This window comes from Salmo trutta, chromosome 21 (assembly GCF_901001165.1).
Source record: "Salmo trutta chromosome 21, fSalTru1.1, whole genome shotgun sequence".
NCBI classification, from domain to species: Eukaryota; Metazoa; Chordata; class Actinopteri; order Salmoniformes; family Salmonidae; genus Salmo; species Salmo trutta.
In genome coordinates, this window is record NC_042977.1 from 18,403,857 (window position 1) to 18,427,718 (window position 23,862).

At 42.7% G+C, this 23,862-nt stretch overlaps 2 protein-coding genes across 5 annotated transcripts in view; one reads left to right on the top strand and one right to left on the bottom strand.

Annotated features, from left to right (window-relative positions):
• The window catches only part of LOC115156861 (ephrin type-B receptor 1), a 298,565-nt gene that overhangs the window by 128,192 nt on the left and 146,511 nt on the right, over window positions 1–23,862 (top strand). For all 4 annotated transcript variants that reach the window (XR_003868337.1, XM_029704639.1, XM_029704640.1 and 1 more), the window contains exon 3: window positions 13,220–13,901. Coding sequence is in view for 3 of the 4 variants with exons in the window: in XM_029704639.1 (XP_029560499.1) it covers window positions 13,220–13,901 (682 nt within the window). In the remaining variant the exon portion in view is untranslated. The remainder of the gene's footprint in view (window positions 1–13,219; window positions 13,902–23,862) is intronic.
• Window positions 5,455–6,467, bottom strand: LOC115156862 (C-type lectin domain family 10 member A). Its single transcript, XM_029704642.1, has one exon. The coding sequence runs from the start codon at window positions 6,416–6,418 to the stop codon at window positions 5,525–5,527; it is 894 nt and encodes a 297-aa protein (XP_029560502.1). The 5' UTR covers window positions 6,419–6,467; the 3' UTR covers window positions 5,455–5,524.

A 23,862-nucleotide genomic window follows, 5' to 3' on the forward strand; every position in this document is an offset into this window, starting at 1 on the left:
GGATGAACATGCACAGGTAGCCTGCTTTCTGAAGTGATATGTTTGACAATCAGATAATAAAAAGTAATACATTTTTACCATTAAATGACATCTTTACTATTAAGCCCATGATAGAGAGCCAAATAGAGATGCTCCAAATGTCACGGTGTAATTCACACTCTGGATATGATCTTTATTCATGATTTTGGGGGTGTGATTATCATTATTCATTATCCCTAATCATGGTAGCATCCACATTAATGTAAAAGTGTTCAGAAACATATTATATTATTATTTGCAATAAAATGAGTGTACCAAAACATTTCTGCAGCATTGAATCTCCCCAAGAACACAGTGGCCTCCATCATTCTTAAATGGAAGACGTTTGGAAACACCAAGATTCTTCCTAGACCTGGCCGTCCAGCCAAACTGAGCCATCAGGGGAGAAGGGCCATTGTCAGGGAGGTGACCAGGAACCCAATGGTTACGCTGACAGAGCTCCAGAGTTCCTCTGTGGAGATGGGAAAACCTTCCAGAAGGATAACCATCTTTGCAGCACTCCACCAATCAGGCATTTACGGAAGCCACTCCTCAGTAAAAAGCACATGACAGCCCGCTTGGAGTTTGCCAAAAGGCACCTAAAGGACTCTCAGACCATGAGAAACGACATTCTCTGGTCTGATGAAACTAAGATTGAACTCATTGGCCTGAATGCCAAGTGTCTGGAGGAAACCTGGCACCATCCCTACGGTGAAGCATGGTGTTGGCAGCATCATGCTGTGCGGATGTTTTTCAGCGGCAGGGGCTGGGAGACTAGTCAGGATCGAGGAAAAGATGAACGGAGCAAAGTACAGAGAGATTGTTGATGAAAACCTGCTCCAGAGTGCTCAGGACCTCATATTGGGGCAAAGGTTCACCTTCCAACAGGACAACAACCCGAAGCACACAGCCAAGACAATGCAGGAGCGGCTTCGGGACAAGTCTCTGAATGTCCTTGAGTGGCCCAGCCAGAACCCGATTGAACAACTCTGGAGAGACCTGAAAATACCTGTGCAGCGATGCTCCCCATCCAGCCTGTCAGAGGTTGAGAGGATCTGCAGAGAAGAAGCTCAAGCTTCTTGTAGCATCATACCCAAGAAGAGTCGAGGCTGTAATCGCTGCCAAAGGTGCTTCAACAAAGTACTGAGTAAAGTGTCTGAATACTTAGGTAAATGGCATATTTTAGTTTTTTGTTTTAATACATTCGCAAAAATAAAATAAAAAACAGTTTTTGCTTTGTCATTATGGGGCATTGTGTGAAGATTGATGAGGGAAAAAACATTTTAATCCATTTTAGAATAAGGCTGTAACGTATCAACATGTGCAAAAAGTCAAGGGGTCTGAATACTTTCCGAATGCATTGTATATAAAAGTACCCATTCAAATTAGTGTATTCAGCTATTTCAGCCACAACCGTTGCTGACAGGTGTATAAATTTGAGCACACAGCTATGCAATCTCCATAGACAAACTGAAGCACTCAGTGACATTCAACATGGTATCATCATAGAATACCACCTTTTCAACAAGTCAGTTCATCAAATTTCATACAATGACATTCTAGACCATTCTGTGATTCCAACTCTGTGGCAACAGTTTAGGGGAGGCCCTTTCCTGTTTCAGTATGACAATGCCCCTGTGCACAATGTGTGGTCCATACAGAAATGATTTGTCGAGATCGGTGTGGAAGAACTTGACTGGTATGCACAGAGCCCTGACCTCAACCCTATTGAACACCTTTAGGATGAATTGGAACGCCGACTGCGAGCCAGGCCTAATCACCCAACATCAGTGTCCGACCTCACTAATGCTCTTGTGGCTGAATGGAACCCACAGCAATGTTCCAACACCTAGTGGAAAACCTTCCCAGAAGAGGGAAGGCTGTTATAGCAGCAAAGGGGGAACCAACTCCATATTCATGCCCATGATTTTGGAATAAGATGTTCGATGAGCAGGTGTCCACATGCTTTTGGTCATGTAGTGTACCTGCATTAATATAACACTGTTAAATGACCATTTCACAGACCCAGTAACGATGAGCGTCACATGACAAATCATTCCATATCAACTTAGGAGAGTGCTCAGCACAATGCTCCTCCCTATTCAGCATACCACCCTGCATCGCACTGCTGGCTTGCTTTTGATGGTTAACAGCGTGGGCCCTGTGCAGTCCCTGGATGGGAGACCAGATGCTGCTGGAAGTGGTGTTGGAGGGCCAGTAGGAGGCACTCTTTCCTCTGGTCTAAAGAAATAGCCCAGTGCAGTGATTGGGGACATTTTCCTGTGTAGGGTGCCGTCTTTCAGATGGGATGTTAATAAACAGGTGTCCTAACTTTCTGTAGTCACTGAAGATCCCACGGCACATATCGCAAGACTAGGGGTGTTATGCCGCGTTCAAACCAACTGGAAACTGGGAACTCGGAAATCTCCGACTTCCGATTTCAGTGTGTTCACGACAGCTGGGAATTCTGAATAAAAACAAGCTCCGACTAGGAAAACTAATTTGAACGGTCGTCCAAACTCGGAATTCCAACTCCGGAACTTGGGCCTCTTTCTAGAGCTCCAACTTTACGTCCTGAAGATCACTGACGTCATGATTTGACCTCGTATTTTTCCAAGTTCCCATTTGTCTTGAAAGCGCCATTAACCCCGGTGTGCTGGCTAAATTCCTAATCTGACCCTCATACCATTATGGCTAACTAATCATCCCCAGCTTCCAATTTGTCTCATTCATCCCCCCTCCTCTCCCCTGTAACTATTCCCCAGGTCATTGCTGTAAATTAAAATGTGTTCTCAGTCAACTTACCTGGTAAAATCAGGGTAAAATCAATAAAAAATAACAATTCACGTTTTCCCATCCAATAGGCTGTGATCAGTGGGGTACTGTCCACCCATTTCCAGATCCCCCCCTATGTCTTTGTCCGTCAGGCCAATCCAGACCTCCTTGTTGAGCGCAGTGAGAAATCTCTGCTCTTCTTTGCTGTTTATGATCACCAGGTCTGCTCCTCTCTCAATGCAGTCCTGTCTGCTCTCATCCTATAATTTGTCTTCAGAGGAGAGGTAATACCAACCAGTTTGTTTTAGATCAGACAAGATCTTCTGAAGCCCGACTCTCTCCCTCTATAACTGTTTTCTCGCTGTTGTCAGTTTGTTGTAGCTGGTCTGTGTCTGGTCATTCTTCTTCTCCCAGTGTTCTACAACTCTTCTCTTTCTTTAGTCTGGTTGCTGTTTCTTGTTATAGTAACCAAGTTCTACGATCAGAGCCAGTAGGAGAACAAACAGCAACCCCAGACAAACTGCAGCAGCTCTGGGGGTCTCCTACTTGAGTTATCTGAACTTAAGGGGTTAGCTCCTGGTCTGCCCTTAGAAGTGGCATCCTCATCGGTTTTGTCGCTTGAGTGCTGAGAGACGATGGCATTTTCATATATATATTCAAATTTTTGCTCGCCCCTTTGTTACAAGGGCATACTTATCCGCTGACATCTCCATGTTCTACCACGGTCTCAACTACTATTACCAGACGATCTGCTAGATAATCTGTTCAAATATGAAAGCTGTGTTGTGTGTAAGGAACATTTTATAGGTGTCTTACCACCAATAGGCGTGCCATATTAGACAGACAATACAAAACCTTGTATGTGAATGGTTACTATGTAGGTGTGAATATAAGATTTCACAAGAATGAGGATGTGGCTGTGTTTGGGGTTTGGAGGTAGCAGATCTGGAATTGAATCTTCCTCTTTATGTTTATTTTAACAAAGAACCAGATTCCTTTATGTGTGTTAACATTGCCCCCCTCTATCCAATGTTAGTTTAGACATAACCACTGGTAGACAGGGAACTATCAATTCAGGAAGTCAGTTTAGTCCGTTGAGTACCTGGTCTACTTGTTCTAATACTCTAGATGCAACATAGGGCTGCTACAACCCAAGGTGTGTTCATTTTTTATGACCAAAATCTTTATTGACATTTTTCTTCATGCAACAAAGCAATTGAAGAGACAAATCAATCAATAATCAAGACAAATCAATCAGATAACAACAAATTAACAATACAAGCAAGCAACCTAAAAATACCAAACTAAAGTAGATCACATCACACTGGCAGGCAGAGTAAGATTCATTACATCCATCACGATAGCAATACACATGAACATAGGGGTATATAGGGTAACATTTCAAGGACCTCTGATGTGGCTATAGGTATTTCTTGCATTTTGCATAATATGTCTCCACATGCTTGCAAAGTTTTAAGTAAAAAGGCCTCCCAGGCTGTTAATGTCCTGAGCTGACAGTACCACATTGCTATATCGTTATCTGATGCTGTGTTATATAGACATAGCCAGTGCTGGAAAACGTACCCAATTGTCATACTTGAGTAAAAGTACAGATGCCTTAATAGAAAATGACTCAAGTAAAAGTGAAAGTCACCCAGTAAAATTCTACTTCAGTAAAAGTCAAAAAGTATTTTGTTTTAAATATACTTAAGTATCAAAAGTAAATGTAATTGCCTAAATATAATTAAGTATCAAAAGTAGAAGTAAAATTATAAATCATTTCAAATTCCTTATATTAAGCAAACCGGACAGAACAATTTTCTTGTTTTTTAAATGTACTTATAGCCAGGGGCACACTCCAACACTCAGATATAATTTACAAACAAAGCATTTGTGTTTAGTGAGTCCGTCAGATCAGATGCAGTAGGGATGACTAGGGAGTTTCTCTTTAAGTGTATGATTTAGACAATTTTCCTGTCCTGCTAAGCATTCGAAATGTTATAAGTACTTTTGGGTGTCAAGGAAATTGTATGGAGTAAAAAGTACATTATTTTGTTTTGGAATGTAGTGGAGTAAAACTAAAAGTTGTCAAAAATATAAATAGTAAAGTAAAGTACAGATACCTCAAAAAACTTTCAAGTATTTTTGCTTAAGTACTTTGCACCACTGGACACGTCCACTGGTAGACAGGGAACTGTCTGTTCAGGGAGTCAGTTGAGTTAAGTGCCAACATGTCCGCCTAACCACCAGTTTGGGAACACAAATAGGAAGGAACAGTCTTTACATTTCAGAGTCATTTCTTTGAAGCTTCTTATCAAATTTCAAAAACATTTCCTTGCTCATATCAAAACTTCATGATAGAAGTTCAGGGAGCACATCTGGTACATACACATGCAATAAATTACAAGACTGTTAAAACCTGTTTGGGATAGGGGTTCCACTAGTGGAACGTTTCGACAACATCCGGTGAAACTGCAGAGTGCGAAATTAAAAAATAAATGATTACTAATATTTAACTTTCATATGGTTTGTCCTCGGGGTTTCGCCTGCCAAATAAGTTCTGTTATACTCACAGACATAATTGTAACAGTTTTAGAAACTTTAGAGTGTTGTCTATCCAAATCTACCAAAATATGCATATCCTAGCTTCTGGGCCTGAGTAGCAGGCAGTTTACTTTGGGCACAATTTTCATCCGGACGTGAAAATACCGCCCCCTATCCCAAACAGGTTTTAAACAATCTCACAGACCCAATTGTAATGATTTGCACATGAAATATCATTCCATATCCACCAAGTAACAATCTCAGCACAATCCTCCTCCCCATATTTTGGATCCCCACCACCATTATCAGGTTGTTTTCCCGTCCAATAGGCTGTGATCAGTGCGGTACCGTCCACCCATTTCCAGGTTCCCTCTCTGTCTTTGTCAGTCAGGCCAATCCAGACCTCCTTGTTCAGATTTGTGAGAAATGTCTGCTCGTTTTTGCTGTTTATGACCACCAGGTCTGCTCCTCTCTCAATGCAGTCCTGTCTGCTCTCATCCCAGGATTTTACCTCAGACGAGATGTAATACCAAGTTGACTGAAACAGCGTCCAGCCTTTAGGCCCAGCTTGTTTTAGGTCAGAAAAGCTCTTTTGAAGCCTGTCTCTCTCCGTCTTCAACTGGTCACTTTCCTTAGCCAGGTTATTGAAGCTGGTCTGTAGCTTGTCAATCTCCTTTTTCATGGTGTTGTAGCTGGTCTGTAGCTGGTCTGTCTCATTAGTCATGGTGTTGAAGCTGATCTGTAACTGGTCTTTTTTCTTAGACAGGTTGATGTTGCTGACTTTACAATCCTCAAACCCACTGGTGATATTCTTGTGGTAGAATCCCAGACCTACAATCCCAGCCAGTAGGAGAATGCACAGCATCCCCAGACAAACTGCAGCAGCTCTTGAGGGTCTCCTACCTGAGTTATCGTAACTTAAGGGGTTAGCAACTGGTCTGCCCTCAGAGGTGGCATCCTTCTTGGTCTCTTCTCTTGAGTCCTGAGAGGCGATGGCATCTTTATAGATATTCTCATTTTTGCTCGCCCCTTTGTTACCTAACTGGTCCATATTGGCACACTTATCCGCTGACATCTCCATGTTCTACCACGGTCTCAACTACTATTACCAGACGATCGGCTACAGAATATGTTCTAGTATGAAGTTGCGTACTGAACATTTTATAGGTGTCTTACCACCAATGGGCATGCCATATTAGGCAGACAATAAAAAAAAATTGAATGTGATTGGCTACTAAATAGGTGTGAATGTAAGACTTCACAAGAATGAGGATGTGGCTGTGTTTGGGATCTGCAAATGAATCTTCTTTATGCTGATTTTAACAAAGAAGCAGATTCCTAAATGTGCTATCGCTGTATCTCTCTATCTGGAGCTGTAACCACTGCTAGACAGGGAACTTCCATGTCAGGAAGTCAGTTGAGTCCAAATTAAATGTCCATACCCCTGCCACCTGTTTGTGAACGAATATAAAATGGTTTGGTTTTTTCAAAATGAATTGGTTCTGCAACAACCAGATTCCTTTATGTGTGTTACCATTGTCCCCCACCATCTGTTGCTATTTTAGACATAACCACTGGTAGACAGGAAACTGTCATTTCAGGAAGTCAGCTGTTTGTTGAGTACTAGGCCTACCTGTTGTAATAATCTAGATGTGACATTGGCTGCTACAACCCGAGGGGTGTTCATTTTTCATGTTTCATTATGCAACAAAGACAACAATCAATAATCAAGATAAATCAATCAGATAACAACAAATTAACAATACAAGCAAGCAACCTAAAAAATAGAAACAAACTAAATAACAAAGCCAGTTTTGTTAGATCACATCACACTGGCAGGCAGAGTAAGATCCATGATATCATGATAACAAGACACATGGACCAAGCGGCCAATACCTCCGGGGACGCCCACGAATCAGACCAAACACACCAGGGGTTTGGGAAGTCAATGGGAGGGAGAAATTCTTCCTTAGTTGTTAATTTTCTCGACATCTAAATGCACAACTTAAATTGGAGCCTGTGTTGTAAGTAGCTGAACATGTCATGACTACAACTTTGTGGAAGTGACAAACACACATTTTCATTATGGTCAAAAACGCTATATATTTTTATATCAAAGAGTGCCTTGATTTGATTGCTTGCACATGCACATTTCAGCGCGACACAACTGTTAGACCTAATAATACGTTTATGCACATGAGCTTAGCTAGGTAATGTCACCATGACATCTTCTACAAGTGCGTTCAGGGATTTCTATTGGAGAAGCAGTTCCTCTTAGTATACACTCTTTGGTTATAGGCTTTGGGTTTCTCAGGCAAGGTCATTAATCAGCTGTGGATCTCCTGAAAGTTTGGATGTGTAATACTTGTATGTGTGTGAGTTAACAAAAGGTCCCTATGGACATCCCTCATTTCTAAAATAGCTAAGGGAGTTGTTGCTCAGTGCCCTGTCTCTTTCACCTTTCATGGCATTGTAGCCGTTCTTTATCTGGTCCTTCTCTGTCAACAGTTTGTTGTTGCTGGTCTGTAGCTCATTTTTCTATTTAGCCAGGTTGTTGAAACTGACCTGTAGCTCGTCTATTTCTTTATACAGTTTTCTATTATTGGTAAGTAGGTCTTTTCCCTCTCTGTAGCTGGTCTCTCTCTTCAGCCAGGTTTCTGTTGCTTGTCTTTAGTCTCTTTCATTTTTCATGGTGCTATAGCTGTTCTGTAATTGTGACCGACCGGTTCAATTTGGGCCAATGTAATGTAGCAAAATTGGAAATTTAGTTTTTTACATTGGATAAAAGTAGAGACTCGAAAATTGTATAGCATACACTGCTGTTGAGGAACAATGGGAAAGTCATTCTGCTTTGAAAGTTCATGTCGCGTGTGCTCCCTCTCCGGCCTCTAGGTCACAGCCTGCTCGTTACCTGTCACCATCGTTACGCACACCTGTGCGTCATTAGACTCACCTGGACTCCATCACTTCCCAGATTATCTTCCCTATATATGTCACTCCCTTTGGTTCCTTCCCCAGGCGTCATTGTTTCTGTTTCAGTTTCGTGTCAGTGCGTTGTTCGTGTTTCTTGTTTTGTATTATGTTTGATTCACTGATTCACTCCCTGAACTTGCTTCCCGACTCCCAGCGCACACGTTACAGAATGACGCCTCACCAAAGGGAAGCATCAGGGAGTTTTTTCTTGTTTTTGTGTTGGAGGTGATGTCAGGTCTGGGTGTCAGAACCGGAGCTACCGGGGAGCTAATTTGTCGGATTCCCATGCCTCGGCGGGTTCAACGGGTTCCCCTGCCTTAGCTGGCTCGACGGGTTTCCATATCTCAGCGGGATCGATAGGCTCCCTTGCCTCAGCTGGGTGAACAGGTTCCCGTGCCTCGACCAAGGTAACCGGGGAGGTCTCAGCCGGCTCATCAGGCTCTCACGTCTCTCACGCCTCTCATGCCTCAGCCAGTTCGTCAGGTTCCCGCGCATAAGCAGGGGTAACCGGTCTGCTCCTGAACCCCGGGACCATCCCTTTGGTTGTTGTCCTGCGGCTGGAGCCGAACGCACCGAGGAGGGGGTACCGTCACATATGCTCTCTCCGGCACTCTAGGTTGCCATGCTCCCACATCTCAGCCAGACTGACAGGTTTCCCACGCCTCAGCAGAGGTTACCGGTCCGCTCCTGATCCCCGGGATCGTTATTTTGGTCGCCGTCCTGCGGCCGGAGCCGTGCGTCGGGGAGGGGGTACTGTCACGTGTGCTCCCTCTCCGGCCTCTAGGTCACCAGGCTGCTCATTATGGCTCACACCTGTCACCATCGTTACGCGCACCTGTGCATCATTAGACTCACCTGGACTCCATCAATGCCCTGATTACCTTCCCTATATATGTCACTCCCTTTGGTTCCTTCCCCAGGCGTCATTGTTTCTGTTTCAGTTTCGTGTCTGTGCGTTGTTCGTGTTTCTTGTTTTGTATTATGTTTTCATTTATTTATTAAATGATTCACTCCCTGAACTTGCTTCCCAACTCCCAGTGCACACATTACAATTTATAAACTTGTAACCCCATTTTAGGGAAAATGGCTTTTGAATGTTTTGGTACACCTACTGGAGAGAGAGAGAGATCTTCTTTGTCTACATTCATTCAGAATCATTCACACCTTCTTAAGCCTTAGCCCCATCCATCTCTTTAATGATTCACATGTGAGGCCATGTGCTAAACAGAGTGAGTAAGGTAGTGTAGTGTAGTAAACAACCAAAGATTTCAAGAATAAATGTAGTGAAAGTAGTAGCAAACATACACTTTATTTAGTCCTTGGCCTGTATCCTAATCTGACTTTGGTGCAGGTCATGTTGTTCTTCATATTACCGTCTCTGGTAAACACACACTATAGAAAATAAAATCTAAGTTTATTTGTCACATGCACAGTATACAGAAGGTGTAAACGGTACAATGAAATGGATACTTGCATATTTGCATATTAGCAATATCAAAAATAGAAAGTGCCCAGATAAATACTGTATAAATAGTTAATAGTTTTTAGATGATTCTTACCCAGACACACGTGTCTAAATTGATGGGTCATGTGAAATAAATACTATAACTACCCCCCAGCCACATCTAGCTAAGTGGAAGGGTCACTATTGTCCAGACATGTTCATGAAATACTATAGATGACCATAATCACCCTAGACCCACCTGGCTAACTTGATGGTCCATGTAATCATCTGGTAAAGTGGAGTCTATTGTTTAGACATGTTGCTAGCTAGTTAAACAATTCACCTAATGGTGCTTCAAGACAAATGGGAACATGGAAAAATATGAGGTCCAATCATAACGTCAAGTGATCTTCAGGTTGGAAAGTCGGGGCTCTAGAAAGATAGCCCAGTTCACGAGTGGGAATTCTGAGTTGGATGACCGTTCAAAAGGATTTTTCACAGTCTGTGCAACTTTTTTTCTGAGTACCCAGTTGTCTTGAATGCACTGAAGTCAGAAGTCTGGGATTTCCAAGTTCCCAGTTCTTTTGAACGTGGCATAGCAATACAAACTGATTATCATAGCTAGCCACCATGCATGAATCTTCAGGTAGCTAAAGCTAATCAACTAGGTTCAATGTTAGCTAGCCAGCTAACATTAGGCTATAACTAGCAATGCATATAGCTTTCTGAGATACAAATAATATTACTACACAGATCATACACATAACCTTAGCTAGCAAGACAGCCAGCTAATGTTAGCTAGCTAGTTAACGGTATACTTTAACTTGCAATGAAAACTATTTTCTGACAAAATTAGAAACACATAATATCTGAAACGCTTCTCCCTTTCCGTCACGTTACCCTTAGCTTGAAGACGTAATCCGGAAACAGGTGTTTTATACAATAGCCTTCTGTGTTCTCTTTTCGACTCCCTGCGCATATTTGCAGTCAAACACTAGAATGTATCCATCTCCTTAGCTATCATACTCTGCTTCCACCAGGCATTCCACTGATTTCAAAACTCGGTCAACTTCTTCTGTGACAACAACACTGTTTCTATCCCCATCACTGTCATCAGAAGACTACGATGTCTGGTTCAATGAAAATGTTTTTACCTAAATCAAGGATTACCTCTTTGTCTGATTAATTTTCCGAGTGGCACGATCGTCTTCCAGAAAGTAGTCCATCACAACGCTTTCCAACTGATCTTTGTCGATACGATAGCGCCTGTTAAATTCAGGGCAGCACTTTTGCAGTTCTTCATGATATCTTTAAAAAAACTGATTATAGAAAGGATTGTTTACACATACTGAGCAGCTCATGTTATAGACAGAAGCATGCTACATGGACAATCTGAACTCATCTCTCGGCATGTCCAGTCCATCCATTATCTCAGCCAATCATGGCTAGCGTGAAGGTTCCTGACTTTGTCCGTGGCTAAACCAACTAGGCTCGTAATTTAACCATTTTATTTGTATTTACAGATGGCATACACGTTTGTTATTAAGGCACGTGAAAGTTCACATGTTCCAGAAGGTATTTCAAAAAACAAATTTCTATAAAAAAAAAAATGTAGGTTCAAATGCCTCTCTTAAGATGTAGTGACATGCGGCATATGCCTTGTTTCCTGAAACGAGTCACAATTGGGTTCTCTCCTTTGCCAGCTTGTTATAACTGGTCTATAACTATTATCTCTCTTTTGTCAGGTTGTTGTTGGAAGCTTTATAATCTTCAAACTCACTGATGACTTTGTTGTGGTAGAAACACAGACCTATGATCCCAGCCAGTAGGAGAACACACAGCAGCGCCAGACACACTGCAGCAGCTCTGAAGGCTCTCATCCCTGAGCTCTCAGAGCCCATGCTCCTGTCATCGATGTATATTTTTTTTGGAGTAATAAATAATTTGCCAGTAACCCTGCAAAAAGTAATTCATAAACCTTTTACCCATGCGCCTGTCATCAATGTCTATTTTTTTTTTGGAATAACAATTTTTGACAGTAACTCTCCAAAAGGTCATTCATAAACATTTGTAATTTCCGTACGTACTAGGATGCTAAGTGTTTGTTTCTTGGGCTTCAGGAATGTGACTGAAAAGGTGACAAATATCAAATAAACTGATTGAAAGTATAAGGGGATATCAGTGAACAAATGCCATGGTCAAGGCTACAATGGCGCCAGTGCAATTAGTGGATCTTACTCAGATGTTCAAAAGCGCATATTAGACAGAGATCCTAATTCTTCTTTGGTAGTTCTTTATGAGTTTTAGTTGAGAAAACGATCTCTCTGCAGAAGCAACAGTTCCAGGGATGGCAAAAACAGCAACATCAGGGAAACTGGGCAGAAGGGAGTTTCGCGTCAAATACAGCAGTTCTGTAACATCTTTAATTGAGCCTCTCATTGTCCTTAATTGCTGGCCTCAACACGCATTAACTGTATAGGAAGCTCTGGGGAAAGGTTGTCTGGATACTGGACAGTGAACTTCGACCTTGCGGATGTGTTCCAGAGAAACTGCATTACTCAGTGGCTGTCTACCAGTGGCTCTTTAAGACATAACCACTGGTAGAAAGGGAACTGTCATTTTAGGAAGTCATTTGAGTCCAAATTAAGTTTACATATCCCTGCCACAAGTTTGTTTTCAAAATTCAGAGTTAATTTATCTTCAGCTGCTTCGAATTTACTGATAGTTTCATTGTTTATATCTAAACTTCATGTTATTTTTCCCATACCTTTTGCAAAGCCGGAAAAAGATAATATTAATACATACACTACCAGTAAAAAGTTGGGACACACCTACTCATTCAAGGGTTTTTCTTTATTTTTACAATTTTCTACATTGTAGAATAATAGTGAAGATATCAAATCTATGAAATAACACATATGGAATTATGTACTAAACAAAAAAGTCTTCAACAAATCAAAATATATGTTATATTTGAGATTCTTCAATGTAGCCACCCTTTGCCTTGATGATAGCTTTGCACACTCTTGGCATTATCTCAACCAGCTTCACCTTGAATGCTTTTCCAACAGTCTTGAAGGAGTTCCCACATATGCTGGTTGGCTACTGTGAAGAATCTAAAATCTAAAGTATATTTTGATTTGTTTAACACTTTTTTGGTTACTACATGATTCCATATGTGTTATTTTATAGTTTTGATGTCTTCACTATTATTCTACAATGTAGAAAATATTAAAAATAAAAAACAATTATTGAATGAGCACGTGTGTCGAACATTTCGACGGGTACTGTATATGGTTTCAGAAATGTGTTTACATAAAGAGTTGAAGTGATACTAGCTGAGCGTCCCTCTCTTTTGGCATTGTAGTGTCAAAAACTCTTCATAGCTGTGTTTGTGACTTTTCAAGATACTGTGTGTTTCTAATCATCCCCCTCTCTCTGGTCTCTACTTTGTTTGTCTCACAGTGGGAGGAGGTGAGCGGCTACGATGAGAACCTTAACACCATACGGACCTATCAGGTGTGCAACGTGTTCGAGCCCAGCCAGAACAACTGGCTCCTCACCACCTTCATCGACCGACGTGGCACTCAGAGGATCTACGTGGAGATGCGCTTCACCGTGCGTGACTGCAGCTCCATCCCCAATGTCCCCGGCTCCTGCAAGGAGACCTTCAACCTTTACTACTACGAGACGGACTCGGTTATCGCCACCAAAGGAACCGCCTTCTGGATGGAAGCCCCCTACCTAAAGGTTGACACCATCGCGGCTGACGAGAGCTTCTCCCAGGTGGACTTCGGCGGACGGTTGATGAAGGTCAACACGGAGGTTCGGAGCTTTGGCCCGCTCTCGAAGAACGGGTTCTACCTGGCGTTTCAGGACTATGGTGCCTGCATGTCGCTGCTCTCGGTCAGAGTGTTTTATAAGAAGTGCCCCAGTGTGGTGCAGAACTTCGCCATCTTCCCAGAGACCATGACAGGGGCTGAGAGCACCTCCCTGGTAATTGCTAGAGGGATCTGCATCCCGAATTCAGAGGAGGTGGACGTGCCCATAAAGCTGTACTGCAATGGAGATGGCGAGTGGATGGTTCCTATCGGGAGCTGCACCTGCAAGGCCGGGTTCGAGACTGATAACGGGAACGTCTGCCGAGGTAAGGAGAAAAAACTGTCCATAACCATATAAATGTTGTATTTTTAGGTGTTGGTTTTACTGTTCATCACCATTCCAACAACCCAAAGGAAAATCTCGGAACCGTGAAATTACCATATTTGGTTTGCTGTGGAATCAATTTCCCTGGATTTATTCTGAATGTGTAGCTGTTTCCAGTTTGGGAATTTGATTTGTGTTGAACCTCAGTCCCAGACATGAGAGTTGTAAATAATTAATTGTCTTTCATATTTTAACGCTTCAACATGACTGAAGACTTGCAGTCGATCTAATCACACAGGTTCTACGGGATTTGTTATATTTTAGGTGCGGTAGGTGCATAAGAAGACATAATCTTTATCTTTATTGTAACAGCCCACTGCCGATTTCATAGCTCTCTTTCCTGACAATGCTTTGTTGAGCGTGCAGTATTGACTGTGTTTCATATATTTTGCAGAATGTGGTGCACCGTAGTTCTCCTTTGATTACATACATCTCAAGCATGATAGAGAGGCACATTATCATTGATTCCTAATCTGTTGAGATGGCGAGGTCTGCTGTACTACAGATGCTGAGTGATGTACGGTAGTGTATCATTCAATAATGTAAAACCGCATGTTTGATTTTCCAAACCCAATAACAGACATCCAGGCTACAGTTTGTAAGGCTTGGTAGATGAAGAAATGGGTCTGCCTTGCACAAAAAGTGATTTGTTGTGGTAGTGAGCTACTGTAGGGAATCTTATTTTTCAGATTTCTTTATTTTTCAAATATTTGGTGGTAAAAGTTACCTGACATAACCTCTGGCTTTGGCTCTCTCCCACACACTCTCTCGGTCTCTTTCAAATCAAATCAAATGAAAGTGTATTTGTCGCGTACACAGATTTGCAGGTGTAATAGCAGGTGCAGCACAATGCTTGTGTTACTAGCTCCAACACTACAGAAGAATGTCATGCAAATACAATACAAATACACAAATAACAAAACAAATCTAAAGAAGAAATCGAGAAATGACAGAACAATTCCAATCCAAAGTAGATAGGTATATTAAAGGGAGCATGGGCCAGAATCCAGAATATAAATACATGGTATGTATAGACCAGTGGCGGTCAGTGCCATTTAAGATGAGGGAGGATTATCTATTTTTCATAAGCATGGCCTTATTTCTATTACAGCATGTTGGAAGACTGTCATTCATATTCCATTCACCCAATTCAATGTAACAGTGATAGGTTTAGGCTACTACATGATACAAACCTTTTCCCTATACTCATCATGAGGTTGCTACAACCTAGCCTATGAATGAAAGTTTACAGCGTAGGTGCACACAGGTCGAGAGAAAAATTTGAGATGATAGACAGTGACACATTCAATACCACCTTGCACACTCTTGCCTGCATCTAGCTTATCTAGGGTGTAATCATTAGTTCAACCGTTGCAAACGAGAGTTTCTATTGGACAAATTCAGGTATTTTTATCCCTGTTTCGTTTGCTTCTGTTTAAGAAACGTTTTTCAACAGAATCGGTGGAATGAATACACCCCTGATCATGCATAAACACAGTTCACTTTCATAGAAGCCACATTGTATTCATTCTAGCCTCTATGCACTCTCCTCCTCTCACCTTTTCTTTTCGTTTGTGGACTTCAATGAACAACACATCAGCTGTATGTGACCAGGCAAAAGAAAACTCTCCAAGCCAAACCATGTCATAATTGCTACAGCCAGCCTACGGAAGTTGTCATAATTACTGTGTAAGTCTATGGAAGGGGGTGAGAACCAAGAGCCTCCTAGGTTTTCTATTGAAGTCAACGTACCAAGAGGAGGACGGAAGCTAGCTGTTCTCCGGCTACACCACGGTGCTACCCTACAGAGTGCTGCCGAAGCTAATGTAGAACTTAATTGAAAAACGGTGTGTTCTAATCGATTATTTTGTGACGTGAATATATTTAATATAGTTTTATGTAAAAATTATAACTTTGTCGATGTTTTACAACTGAGGAGGATGGTTCACCCTTTCCTGCTCTAAGGAGCCTCCACTGGTATAGACAGTATATCATTTGTAAAGGAAATCGAATGTCCAGTAGTAGGTGTATTAGGAAGTCTAGCTCTCTCTCTCTCTCTCTCTCACACACACACACACACACACACACACACACACACACACACACACACACACACACACACACACACACACACACACACACACACACACACACACACACACACACACACACGTCCAAGTCCAACAGGTCTGCTTCACCAACCACCACACCACATCACAGACAAAGGGTATACACACAGACATTACAATAGGTCCACCAGGTATGTCTCTCACACACACACACACACACACACACACACACACACACACACACACACACACACACACACACACACACACACACACACACACACACACACACACACACAAAGTATAAAATGTGTTCAAGGTCTCTGATGATAATATGGAGTGCTCAGCCCTCCCAGCACAGTGCCTTATTGGGTCCCTCTGGAGGTGTGAGGGAGAATGTGTGGAGCGGAGATAAGATTGATTGACGCCCATCTGCTACGATCAATACATAGATATGAGGGCAGTGTGTGTGTGTGTGTGGGGGAGGGGTGTGCGCCTGCCTTTGTACTGTACATTGCTGTCTCCTGCTCTACACACACAGTCCTTGGCCAAGTCAAAGATGACTTTGATTTGCTTGAACTTGAACAACTGATACAGGATCAAATATGTCATAATTTCATTAATGGTGAAGGTTACAGTTCAGGAAAGATAATCAGATCCTAGATCTGTGGTGAAAGGCAACTTCTACCTCCAGTGTTTTGATCCTATTTAAAATGTACCTAGATCAGATCCAACCCCAGGCAAGGTCCCTCTTATCAATACAGATGCTGTGATTATGAACTGTGCTGAGAAAGACTGTGTAGTCACACAGTTCTACTCTCTGAAAAGAACTCAGAAGAGCAGCTCTTCCTCCACACACAAAGTTACTCTGACAACATAGTGCTGAGTGGTGATGAAGCCTGTCAAAACAACTATTCAAAAGCAGGGTTCAGATCAACAGTGTGAATGAATACGGCTTTTAAACGTAAGAGTAGGGTGGATAACAATGCTTTGAATAAACACACCGCAGACACACGTCTCCCGCTATCTCTCTACCATCTCCCAGTTCCTTATATCTCCTTCCTCTTCCATATCTGTCCCTGTTTCTTCTATATCCTCTTCTTTCAAGACAGTTAAAAGAAAGGCCTATGCACTTGAGCAGAACTAAGGATGCAGATAGAGACAGTGATGTCCAAAGCCTCTCCATCAGTTTCTCTTAACAGACAGAGATGAAATGGGTGAGAATAACAACACAAGCCATCTGTATTTTGATTGTGCTATACACAGAGCAAATCCTATTGGCTTGAACAGATATACTGTACTGAATAGATTCCCTGTACATTGCTACCTCTCTCTCTCTGTCTGTACCTTTCTCTCTCTCCCTCTCCATCTCTCCCTCTCTACTGTATTTTCCTCTAATCCTGAGAGTAATTGGAGCATAGGTGCCCCGTTGTTTTTGGAGGAGGTATGGAGGTGGTTTGCAGGGGGTTTCGCACGCACGCATGCACGCACACACACACACATACACACACACACACCTACCCCGGTAGGCAGGCATTACAAAGCCCCTTTAAACGAAAGAGGCGACGTGGGCTACCGCTAATTCTCACAATCCCCCTGACTTCCTTCTTCTAAGTGGCCTCAAAAAGTAGACTTCCTGCCGAGCTGTCTCTCAGAATCTCTCTCTATCTCTCGCTCTCTTTGCATGTCTCTCTCATACTCGCTCTGTCTTTGTATTTGTCTCTCTCTCTATCTCTCTCTCTATCCTTTTTTCCCTCTCTCTCTTTCTGTCTTTTTCTCTGCTCGCTATCTCTCTCTCTCTCTGATTTAAAAGCACAAACTGTGGGAGGTATGAAAAACAGGACCCAGGTGAATAGAGGAAGGACAATATAGGAGTGTTCATTATAGAAGGAGAGTAGACTTGGGCGGTATCAGATTGTCATACCCTCATACCGACCTTGTGCCATACCAGGATATTCGGAATTACCGGCACTGAACATGTAATATGAAGATTAGCAATGCTAACAAGTAGGTGAAATCCCATAGCTAACTAAATGCTAAGGGGCACATTGGAAACATTTTATACAGTCTCGGACCTAAAGTATTTGCAGGACAGATATCCCAGCTCATAAAGTTATACACGTAACTAAAATATGCTACTCACAGTTAGCTGCTCGCACAAAACAAATATTAGACAGCAAGGGATTCTCTGCTGTTACCGAGAGAGAGAGAGAGAGAGAGAGAGAGAGAGAGAGAGAGAGAGAGAGAGAGGTAGAGAGAGAGGGAGAGAGAGAGAGAGAGAGGTAGAGAGAGAGAGAGAGAGAGGTAGAGAGAGAGAGAGAGAGAGAGAGAGAGAGAGAGAGAGAGAGAGAGGCAAACAGTCTGTTGGTCATACTGATATCCATCTGGAGACAGATAGCGTGACTAAAACTATTCTTTGAACAAAGAGAGAGCAGAAGTGGTACACAGACACACAAACACACACAGATGTCATGACTGTAAAGTAGTCTAAGCACTCTGAATGCTCTCCATCTCCCCTAATAACCCAGTCTCTGATGTTTGAAATAGAGGGTTGCCCATCTCCAGTGTGAGTCTCTGTAATGACTCAAACAAGAGGCAATCCCTGCCTTTTATTTTCCACACAATCTACTTTCATGGATCTTGTAATCCGTTATTTAAACAGGGAAATGTGATCTTAAAGTGCTTGTAGAAGCCGAGCAGTTTGGGCAGCCAATCAATTAGAGGTCAGTGAAACAAGATGGCCTCCGAATGGAGCCTGATGTAATTGCCCATTAGAGATGACGAAAACGGAACAAAAAGAATATGAGAGCATGCAATTTCATGCTGAAATAATTCCCCTCATTGAGGGAAGCACTGAGAAGGTAGAGAGGGAAAGGAGGACTGGGAGGGAGAGGAGAACTGGGAGGGAGAGGTAGGGTGTATGCTGAATGCAGAATGGGCAATCATAGACGGAAGCTAGTCGATTGTGAAGGGTGTGTTTTGTGGGAAGTGGAGTGGATTATTTCAGTGTGTGTGCATTAGAGCTGGGCGATACATTTACAGTATGGCTGTCCTTGACAAAAAAAAAATCTTGAAAGACCGAAAGTTGTCTGTTCTTTCGACCAATCGATTGCTCGAACGTGTATTTTTCCATATATAGACACCCTATGTGTTTTAATAAAATCAACTATTTTTAACCTTTACATCACCAGAGGAACAGAGAAGGAGTAGGATAAGGTTACGGCGAAAGGCTATAAGAACTGGTCGTCTAGTGCGTTGGGGCCAGAGAATAAAAGGAGCAGATTTCTGAGCGTGGTAGAATAGATTCGAGGCATAATGTACAGACAAGGGTATGGTAGGATGTGAGTACAGTGGAGGTAAACCTATGCGTTGCGTGACGATGAGAGGGGTTTCGTCTCTGGAGGCATCAATTAATCTAGGTGAGGCCTCAGCATGTGTGTGGGTGGGTCGAAAGAGCTATCTTAGGCATTTTGAGTGGGACTGAGGGCTCTACAGTGAAATAAAACAATAAAAACTAGCCAAGACAGCAGTAGACAAGGCATATTGACATTAGAGAGAGTCATAAAGCAATCACAGGTGTTGATCAGGAGAGCTAATACAAACACGGGCAAATGGCGATGAATGGGCAGCTAGGTACATACAGGACCTGAGGTCGAAGCTTGGGCCGATAGGTAACCAAAGTGAGGTACCGTGTTGTTGAAACAGTCCAGAGGGCATCAGCTGTGTAGCCGAGTGATCATAGGGTCAAAAGAGCAACAATAGGTGAGTCAGGATGCTGTTCGGTAGTCACTACTAGCTGGGTGAGCAGGGGACACTAGCTGGGTGAGCAGGGGACACAGTGTTCAGAAAAGCTTGTGGGCCGGGGCTAGTAGATGGTTCTGCAGCGACATCGTAACAGAATAGCCTGTTGAGACCACATCGGCAATCACGTCGGCAGTCCAGTCGTGATGGATTGGCGGGGCTCCGTGTCAACAATAAAGGGTCCAGGCCAATTGGCAGAGGAGGTATTGTAGCCCTAGAATTAGCTGGTACTTGGGCCTAGCCCAAATAGGTGAGGGGGGGGGGGGGGAGAGGTGAGGGCCGCTAGCCGTTGCTAACAAAGACTAGTAGCTCGTTAGCTGGCTAGCTCCTGATGGAAGTTCCAGTTATAAGGAATAAAAATAGCAGATCCGTACCATACTGGGTGAGGCGGGTTGCAGGAAAGTACAGTTGAAGTCTAAAGTTAACATACACTTAGGTTGGAGTCATTAAAATGTGTTTTTCAACCACTCCACAAATTTCTTGTAAACAACCTATAGTTTTGCCAAGTCGGTTAGGACATCTACTTTGTGCATGACACAAGTAATTTTTCCAACAATTGTTTACAGACAGATTATTTCACTTATAATTCACTGTATCACAATTCCAGTGGGTCAGAAGTTTACATACATTAAGTTGACTGTGCCTTTAAACAGCTTGGAAAATTCCAGAGGCTAATTGACATCATTTGAGTCAATTGGATGTGCACCTGTGGATGTATTTCAAGGCCTACCTTCAAAGTCAGTGCCTCTTCGCTTGACATCATGGGAAAATCAAAAGAAATCAGCCAAGTCTGGTTAATCCTTGGGAGCAATTCCCAAACACCTGAAGGTACCACATTCATCTGTACAAACACTAGTACGCAAGTATAAACACCATGGGACCACGCAGCTGAGATACCGCTCAGGAAGGAAACGCGTTCTGTCTCCAAGAGATGAACGTACTTTGGTGCATAAAGTGCAAATCAATCCCAGAACAACAGCAAAGGACCTTGTGAAGATGCTGGAGGAAACAGGTACAAAAGTATCCACAGTTAAACGAGTCCTATATTGACATAACCTGAAAGGCCGCTCAGCAAGGAAGAAGCCACTGCTCCAAAACCGCCATAAAAAAGCCAGACTACGGTTTGCAACTGCACATGGGGACAAAGATCGTACTTTTTGGAGAAATGTCCTCTGGTCTGATGAAACAACAATAGAACTGTTTGGCCATAATGACCATCGTTTTGTTTGGAGGAAAAAGGGGGAAACTTGTAAGCGAAGGACACCATCCCAACCGTGAAGCACATGGGTGGCAGCATCATGTTGTGGGGTTGCTTTGCTGCAGGAGGGACTGGTGCACTTCACGAAATAGATGGCATCATGAGTTAGGAAAATTATGTGGATATATTTAAGCAACATCTGAAGACATCAGTCAGGAAGTTAAAGCTTGGTCGCAAATGGGTCTTCCAAATGGACAATGACCCCAAGCATACTTCCAAAGTTGTGGCAGGACAACAAAGTCAAGGTATTGGAGTGGCCATCATAAAGCCCTGACCTCAATCATACAGAAGATTTGTGGGCAGAACTGAAAGAGCGTGTGCGAGCAAGGAGGCCTACAAACCTGACACAGTTACACCAGCTCTGTCAGGAGGAATTGGCCAAAATTCACCCAACTTATTGTGGGAAGCTTGTGGAAGGCTACCCGAAATGTTTGACCTCAGTTAAACAATTAAATAAAGGCAATGCTTCCAAATACTAATTGAGTGTATGTAAACTTCTCACCCACTGGGAATGTGATGAAAGAAATAAAAGCTGAAATAAATCATTCTCTCTACTATTATTCTGACATTTCACATTCTTAAAATAAAGTGGTGATCCTAACTGACCTAACACAGGGAATTGTTACTAGGATTAGATGTCAGGAATTGTGAAAAACTGAGTTTAAATGTATTTGGCTAAGGTGTATGTAAACTTCTGACTTCAACTGTATGTGTGTGCTGAAACAGGTCACCCTTCTCCCCAGTTTTAATGAGTGACTGAGCAGACGGAGGTCCTGTACCCTTCTGTAACCAGCCTGTATGTAGCCAGCCTGTTGTATGTACCCTTTAGCCTGCCTGCTGTGTGTGAGCCAAGGGCCTGTGGAGAGGTTTAAAGATGGGTCCAGCGTGTCTCTCTCATTACCCCACCATAACCCTGACAGCTCCGATTTGGGACTTTCGTGTGGGCTTTCTCTCTGCTACACACATCCTCACCTCCCTTTGCCTCGGCTCTCAGCTGTGTTAGCAATCTGCTAAATATTTGATGGCCTTGTTAAAGCGATCAAAGATGCCTTTTCGAAAAGCACCCTCAACTCACTAGAGTAAAGCTCATGTTTTATTCTATGGTGTAGTTGTAAGTGTGTTTTTTGGGTTACTGTAGCAGTTTGTGTGAGGGATATTCTCTGAAGTAGTTGTTAGTGTGTTTTCCAGCGAAAAAGAGGTCCATGATTTGGTTATGTGGCCATTGCTGCGACCTCCAACTGAATGACTGATTGACCCATGTGCTCGAGTTTCCATACAATCCATTAGTGTTTTGTAATTGAACATGTGGTTACGAAATAGCTGTATCTATTCAGAATAATTATCACACTTGGTATACAGAGAGTCAGAAGTTCCATTTTTATTTGGCTATAACTGATCTGACACCCAATGGCTTCGTTGATGCAGATGTCAATATCGTGTGCATAGTTAAAACATTTTTTATAGCACTTACTTCCTGATTACAAGATCATAGATTACTGTTTAAAAATGTACAGCATGTGTAGTCCACATAGTTGTTATCCACTACATGACCAAAAGTATGTGGACACCTACTTGTTGAACATCTTATTCCAAAATCATGGGCATTAATATGGAGTTGAATTCCCCCATTTGCTGCTGTAAGAGCCTCCACTCTTCTGGGAAGGCTTTCCGCTAGATGTTGGAACATTGCTCTGGAGACACGCTTCCATTCAGCCACAAGAGTGTTAGTGTTGGCCGATTAAGCCTGGCTCACAGTCGGCGTTTCAATTCATCCGAAAGGTGTTCAATGGGGTTGAGGTCAGGGCTCTATGCAGGCGAGTCAAGTTCTTCCACACCAATCTTGACAAGCCATTTCTGTATGGATCTCGCTTTGTGCACGGGGCATTGACATGCTGAAATGGGAAAGGGCCTTCCACAAACTGTTGCCACAAAGTAGGAAGCACAATAATGTTATTGTATGCTGTAGCCTTAAGATTTCCCTAACCTGGAACTAAGGAGCCTAGCCCGAACCAGTTGGCCCTATGCATTGCGGCAGGTAGCATTCTCCTGGCATCCGCCACTCCAGCCGATGCTTAGCATTGCAAATGGTGATCTTAGGCTTGTGTGCTGCTGATGGAAACCCATTTCACGATTCTCCAGATGAACAATTATTATGCTTACGTTGCTTCCAGAGGCAGTTTGGAACTCGGTAGTGAGTGTTGCAACCGGGGACAGACGATTTTTATGCGTTACATGCTTCAGTACTCTGGGGTCCCGTTCATAAGCTTGTGTGGCCTATCACTTCACGGCTGAGCTGTTGTTGCTCCAAGACATTTCCATTTCACAATAAGGAGCACTTATAGTTGACAAGGGCAGCTCTAGTAGGGCAGACATTTGACGAACTGACTTGCTGGAAAGGTGTCGTGCTATGAACGTGCCATGTTGAAAATCTCTGAGCTCTTCGGTAAGGCCGTTCTACTGCTAATGTTTGTCTATGGAGATTGCATGGCGTGGTGCTCGATTTTATACACCTGTCAGCAACGGGTGTGGCTGCAATAGCAGAATTCACTAATTTGAAGGGGTATCCACATACTACTGTATATAAGTGTATGTTTCAGATGTGGCCCCTGAATAACGCTTGCGGCATGATATTTTGACGTGGGCAAGGAAATGATTTAGAAATTTGATAAGAAGCTTCAAGGAAATTACTACAAAATGTCTTCTTTTCAATTTCTGTACACAAACTGGTGGTTAGGCAGACACATTGACATTGTGGACTCAACTCTTCCTGAAAG